Source organism: Zophobas morio, unplaced genomic scaffold (assembly GCF_036711695.1).
Source record: "Zophobas morio isolate AGI-343-1 ecotype UQ-CSIRO unplaced genomic scaffold, CSIRO_AGI_Zmor_V1 ptg000582l, whole genome shotgun sequence".
Lineage (NCBI taxonomy): Eukaryota > Metazoa > Arthropoda > Insecta > Coleoptera > Tenebrionidae > Zophobas > Zophobas morio.
In genome coordinates, this window is record NW_026972685.1 from 22,863 (window position 1) to 29,331 (window position 6,469).

At 36.8% G+C, this 6,469-nt stretch overlaps 1 protein-coding gene across 1 annotated transcript; it reads left to right on the plus strand.

Annotated features, from left to right (window-relative positions):
* The first annotated feature begins 1,412 nt into the window (after nucleotides 1-1,412).
* On the plus strand, nucleotides 1,413-5,633 carry LOC135121437 (tRNA-dihydrouridine(20) synthase [NAD(P)+]-like). The gene is made up of 16 exons (XM_064045765.1): nucleotides 1,413-1,500; nucleotides 3,444-3,518; nucleotides 3,570-3,658; nucleotides 3,706-3,778; nucleotides 3,836-3,924; nucleotides 3,974-4,017; nucleotides 4,084-4,144; nucleotides 4,201-4,248; nucleotides 4,294-4,430; nucleotides 4,482-4,568; nucleotides 4,649-4,817; nucleotides 4,878-4,999; nucleotides 5,053-5,148; nucleotides 5,199-5,281; nucleotides 5,334-5,415; nucleotides 5,474-5,633. Exons 1-16 carry the CDS (start codon nucleotides 1,413-1,415, stop codon nucleotides 5,631-5,633), a joined length of 1,503 nt encoding a protein of 500 aa, XP_063901835.1.
* Nucleotides 5,634-6,469: the final 836 nt, after the last annotated feature.

Here is a 6,469-nt window from a genome sequence, read left to right on the forward strand (position 1 = left end):
TCAACGTAGTTCAGAGGGTTAGAGCATTGTCGCGCAATTTCAAAATCTCAAGGTAGTGGATTCGATTCCCGTTGGCAGTAACTCGCGTTATTTCTGGTCTGGTAATTTTTTTGTATACAACTTCTCTACCAACAAAAATCCTGATACACTACGCAGCTACACCCAGGCCGAGGACAATGGGTAAACGAGTCGGATGAATTTATACTTTAAAAGAATAATACTTTGTAAAGCCTTAAAGGTTTAAATGTACACAACACAAATTTTATTAAACTTAGTCTATCGTTGAGTAAGTTATTAATAGCTTGACGGTAAAAAATACGAGAACGCCTATTATTAGTACCTAACAAAAATTGTCTTATACGTAATTTATCGACTGAAAGTGAGTTGTCACCGCAGCTCAGAGGTTGAAGCATTGTCGCGCAATCACAAGGTCTCGGGTTCGATTCCATCGGCGCCAACTCGCATTTTTCTGGTCTAGCGGTTACGTATACAACTTCCCTACAAACAAAGTTCTGAAAGTACCATTATTAAATCTTAGTCTAGTTATGTAATTTATATTATGTTATTGAAACCAAAAACTTTTTTCTCATGGCCGTGAGAAATTAAGTAAAGGCTCTGAGGGTTGGATATAGCTTTGTTTTTATTGGTTAATAATCAAAAATTCATAATTAAGCTAACAGTAGGAAAGATAATTTGAGTTTCCTATATTTTTAGAAAAAAACGCCTAAAAGAGGGCCTTAATAGGCGCTACCCAGTCGTCACCTCGCTATCTTACAGCTGAATCCGCAAGACTCTTTTGTCACCGCTGCTTTTTGCGCTCTACACGAGCGTCATTCTTCATTCCGTCCACCCTCACACGTGGGTCGCCGATTACCCGATAAGACGATTATTTATTCACCCGCAAAGTCAGCCGTTTTGCTATGTCAGCGCTTACAATTTTATCTTGACGCGCTTGCTAGCTGGTGTCGTCAAGGGGACCTCTCCATTAACGCTGCAAAAAGCAAGGTGCTTTTTATAACGAAGGCACACCATGCGCTGCCGCCTCCATTAGCTTTTAATGGCATGAAAGTTCCTTCATCTTCTCAGGCGAAATACCTAGAAGTCTTTATAGAGTCTTAACTGTCGCGGCTTGCACACGTAATTTACGGGGGGCGAAGGTTAAGGTAGCGACCCAGATGCTATATCCTCTGTTGTGCAGCAAAAGTAAAGTTTCGTTGCGCAATAAGCGAAGGCTTTATGTGTTGTGCACTCGGCTAATTATGACATATGCATCTTTTGCCTGGCCTACGACTTACCGCAATAACGTCCTCGCTTCAAGCGGGACAAAACAAACTGCTGCGTTTTTTAATTTGAGCGCAATGATACACTTCACCACGAACTATGGATCGAGCTGCTGACCACAATATTTAAAAATGAAGCCAGTGCCCTCTAAGAACGGAAATCGCCTTTTAGCGGATGAACTCACTTACGAGTTGCGCACAATACCTCCGTCCGCGGGACGTACTCAGCATGACGGTTGAAAGCTAAGTTGGGGACCTAAATTGAACATGGACACATGTTAGGATATAATTTTACTTGTACTCGTGGACGCTAAAAACCTGTGGGAGAGTTGGTGTGTATTAAAAGTTGTTAATTCGATCGAGCACCAGGAAGCGTCATTTATAAATAAATTAATAGAAGGTCACCTTATCTGAAAGGAGCAAAAAATCAATATTCTTTCTGATTTTCCGCTATTACAATCTAGTAGCAACTTTTGTTTTACAATAGATGGATACATAATTTTAAATGTTTGGGTAGTAAATACAATTCTACCCTTTAAAACATATAAATTAACCACCTTAAAGCCGCTCACCTTATATAAGAACTGCGTGTCTTCTTGAATTTTTCAGGTTGCTAACCGCGGGTTAAAGGTTACAAAATTATTATTTCATACACCCACGTTATGCGTTGCCCACTTCAATAGTCTCCTTGCCAGTGTGCGGTTAGCTTACTACTCTGTAATCGCTGAAATTGTATTATTCTCGGATATAAACGTACCCAATAAATTACTGCACGTAATATAACCGTCAGAGCTCGTTAATTAGCTTTAGGTATCAACTAAAGCTTTTTAAAACTTGTTGCTTTCTTGCTTTTATCAAAACTTACGTAGGTTAAAAATGACTTTTTCTAAAGTTTGACCCTATATTCCTATGTAATTCTTAAAGTTCCTTATTAACGTTAAAAAAAAAAAATTTCAAACAGCGTACACAACAGCATTTTTGTTAGCTTTAAAGACTCTTTTCTTAAATTTGCTCTTTTAGTTATACAGGGATTACGGTTATCTTTAGTATAACGCCTTAGTTCACAGCCAGCATATTACTCTATATAGTTCTAGATTCTGAGACTAATATTTTTAAACTTACCAAACTTCGCTTTTAATAACATTCTTTTCAACTTATTTGGTCAATTCAAAGGTATAGGTAACACTTTGGAAAAAGGCAAACGCCGGATTGACAAAGGTGAGCCAAAAAAAAAATCTTAAGGTTGTTTACAGTACTTTTTGCCCAAATTAAGCGAACTACATCTCGCTTAACTAAATCTTTTAGTCTTTAGAAATGTTATCAGAAAGATGCCAACTTAAAAACACGAAACTCCCTTCACTTTTTTTTTTTGGAGTATGTAACGTAAAAAACGTCCCCAATGGCATATTTGTAGCCTATTCGCTTGGTCCCTATCTACTGAGAATAGCGTCTCTTACAGATAACACGTACTCATAAATCCAAATCCAAAATTTTATAGCAGTCTCTTTAAAAGTTTAAAGTAGGCAATGATCAATACTACAAAAAAAGTATATATACATCTATATTAAGTTATTCAACTAACTTCAATTGAATTATACAAAATAATAAAAAAAATAATAACAATTAAACTCTTAAAAATGCGCAAAAGGGCAAATACTAAAATCAATAGTGCTAAATAAAGCGTAACTATAAATTAAGGATAGTACTGAATATGATAATATTTTTTACTAACTTTGTTATAAAGCAGATTAATTACAGAAACGTAATAACAATGAATATTAAATTTGTTTAAGGTTTAAAATTATATACAACCTCCGCCATATGTTAGGATACTCATAAAAAGCCAGATAGTGACTCAAAAAGAAATACGTGTTAGAACCATGTTTTTAACACCTACCTCATATTAAAATTTGTCTCCATTGAATACGACTTTCCCAGGAAACCACTCATAAACTAAACACATGGTTGCAAGGGCGAGATAAACAGCTACATCTAAGTTGATATAAAAATTACTCTTTAAAACTGAATCTTTAATTTTATCTGCAGCTATTTAAAAAAGTAATAAATGCAATTGTTTTCAAAAACCAACTGCATATACCACCGCCTCGTCATCGTGTAAAATTCAATTTTTAGGAATACATCGAAACTGACGGTATTATTAAGGTCAAGAACTAGTGCCCAGAAAATCCTGCGCCATGGGTGACTGGCACGCCGCAAGCAATACACCTTTTCATGTAGGTAGGTTAGCTTGAAGTAATACTTTCAAACTTTTCTTCTCGGGTATGACAGCCAAGTGCCACACTTTATATGTAGATAAGCTTATCCTCGCTCCAATGGTACGGGTTGGCCGTCTGCCTATGAGACTTCTCGCTTTGCAGGTATGGATAAGATAACTACCTCTGCTTTACTATAAATTCACGGATAGAAAGGTGCCGACCTTGTTTATACTGAGGAAACAATAGATTATAAGTTGGAGAAATGTGTTAGAACGGTAAATGGTTCTCTTTATTAATTTTAAATATTTTCAATCCGTTTTACCTTAAATTCATATTAAGAAACCCTTGGGACTGTAGAATACGTTCATAATTCCGAAGTTGTTTTTCAAACTTGTGGAAGAGAAAAAAACAACGTTATTTTGCAACTGGTTATAAAATAACTTATGATATATAATATATTCTTAAAATTACAATTAGGGTACCTCTAATCCCCTGCGTGCTGTAAAGGCTGCTCAGCTGGTGTAATGATTTTGAATATAACCTTGAATCTTATTGTGTTATTGTTTATTTTATAAAAACTCACTTAGCTCGAAGGACGTTGCAGGTATCGATGTTAACATGGGATGCCCTAAGCATTTCTCCGTTTCTGTACTACTTCGCAACAGTGGTTTATTTTTTTTAGAGTGAAGTTTTATATCGCTTAGGGTGGAATGGGCTCCTCTTTGCTTACTAAGCCAGATCTTGTCAAAGAGGTACTATTATTTAATTATGTAATCACTTGCTAATATTTTCTTTAGATTTTGACTAGCCTTGTGAGGAATGTTACTCTTCCCATCACTTGTAAAATTAGACTTTTACCTACAATTGCAGAGACAGTAACTCTTGCCCAGCTTATAGAGGGGACAGGCGTTGCAGCCGTAGCTGTCCATGGGAGGTTGCCCCCAACGATCCACTCTTTTCTTAGTGTACTTTACTTTTCTTGCAGATTTGTTACAGAAAGGCCACGTGAACCAGTGCACTATGACTATATTAAGGCAGTGGCGGACAGCGTACGGATTCCTGTCATTGCGAAGTAAGTAGCACAATCTATTCTTACGTCGTTTTTATCAGGTATAACGTGATTTATATTTGATTGTCGTTGATATATATTAGTGGCGCCTCGCTGGACATTGCGGTTTACGACGACATTGCGGCGGTCAAGCAGAAAACAGGGTGCGCGTCTGTAATGCTTGCTAGGGCTGCCCAATGGAATCCTTCGATATTTTCCTTTGGGAAAACTACGGCTAATCCTTTGGATAATGCTCGGGAGTATATAAAACTTGTACGGACCTCCTTCCTTTAGCACCCCGCCCGTGGGGTTTCCTGACTTATATAGTTCTAGGCGCTCCAGTACGGCCAGGACCTCGGAAATATAAAATTTAATCTTCAGCACCTGCTGCACTTTGCACCGGATAAAATTCTGAAAGGCAAGTTGTCCTCTGCTGCCAATTCTCAAGAACTTTGGTGTGGTGTCGTATATGTTTGCCTATTCTCCTTTCACCTAATCTTTATAATAGTGAACTTTTTGGCCTTCCTGTGCATTATAAAGAGGACTCTAGATGCGGGCTTCAATCACTGTATACTACTTTGGACAGCCATTTATTTGAGCTTTGGTAGTTTGGCACCTTCTTCCTGTTCTATGGAGCTTCTCTAATTTAAGTAGTCGCAGGGGCTATAGAATTAACATACTCGAGGTACCTTTCGATCGAAAAAGTTTGCGCCGTGCTAATATCTCGCCAAAATTTCGTATCTGTATTATTTCTACTCTACAATTTATTCTAACTACTAACTGATTCAGTGCTCTGGGAATACTCGCAAAAGCAATCCCTAGCCTGGCCAGAAAAACCCAAATACTGCACCCTTTACGATAATCTCCTACGGTTAGATAAGGCATATGTATTTATCCATTACATTTTATTATGACCTTTCTGCCTACAGAAAATTTTTTACGTTACTGAGTTTCAAAGGAGAATTTTACACCAGTGGTGGTTATTATTCCAACAAAAAGACAAGTGAACAAGCGGCTGCTTTAGCCTCTTTAAAGTTACTCAATGTTGATTTGCCTTACGAGCTTTATAACGTTAACAGTTCTTTATAATAAATTTGACAAGGATCTCATTTCTTCAAATGCTTCGTTATTGCCTTAAAGTTTCCTCTTTGACTTTTTAAACCTTTTCAGGCTCCCCCCCCATTTCTTAAGTTTTCCTCCATTTTCCCTCTATATAAGTATATTTGAAGGACTTAGAAATATGAGTGCTGGCGTTACTTATTAAATGCTTATATGCGAACACTGTTAGGTTATTCACAAACCTGCCCAGTGGTACTTTTATTACTAACAGTACAGAAAATAACTGTAATAATAGCATTAAACTCTAAAAAATATCAGCAGGTTAGCTTTACATTTAAGCTGGGAAAGTTAATCGCTCCTTGCAAGTTTAAATTATCATATCTGGTTCATTGTGCTCTCGTGACAAGCAGTTAGCTTCTAAGAAGAAATAGCTGGATAGGTCAAATATATCACTCTCAGTTCCTTCATTTTTACTCTCGCAATATTTTTTTTCCATGATAGAGTCTATAAAATATGCTTTGTTGGATGAAAGGTTATAATATGAAGCAATATCAGTATCTTTGTGGAACGTATTAATTGTATTTAGACACAAATCCTTAGCACTGCGCTGTGGGTGTTGACCATTAATATTCTTTGATAAAAAGTTATTCGCTACAAAGTTGGTCTGACGGTTGAAACTATTTGTTTTGTGATTTTCTATAAAAGGTATATAACCCTCCTCTATTTGCGAGAAAACTTTTGTGTTCAAGGAACCATCAAATGCCACTCTCAAATTTTCGTTATATAAGTTATAACTCGACATTCTTCCTGAAGAAGATTCATTTTCAGTATCGTGGTGTTTTACATAATCACTTAAAACCTTTTCA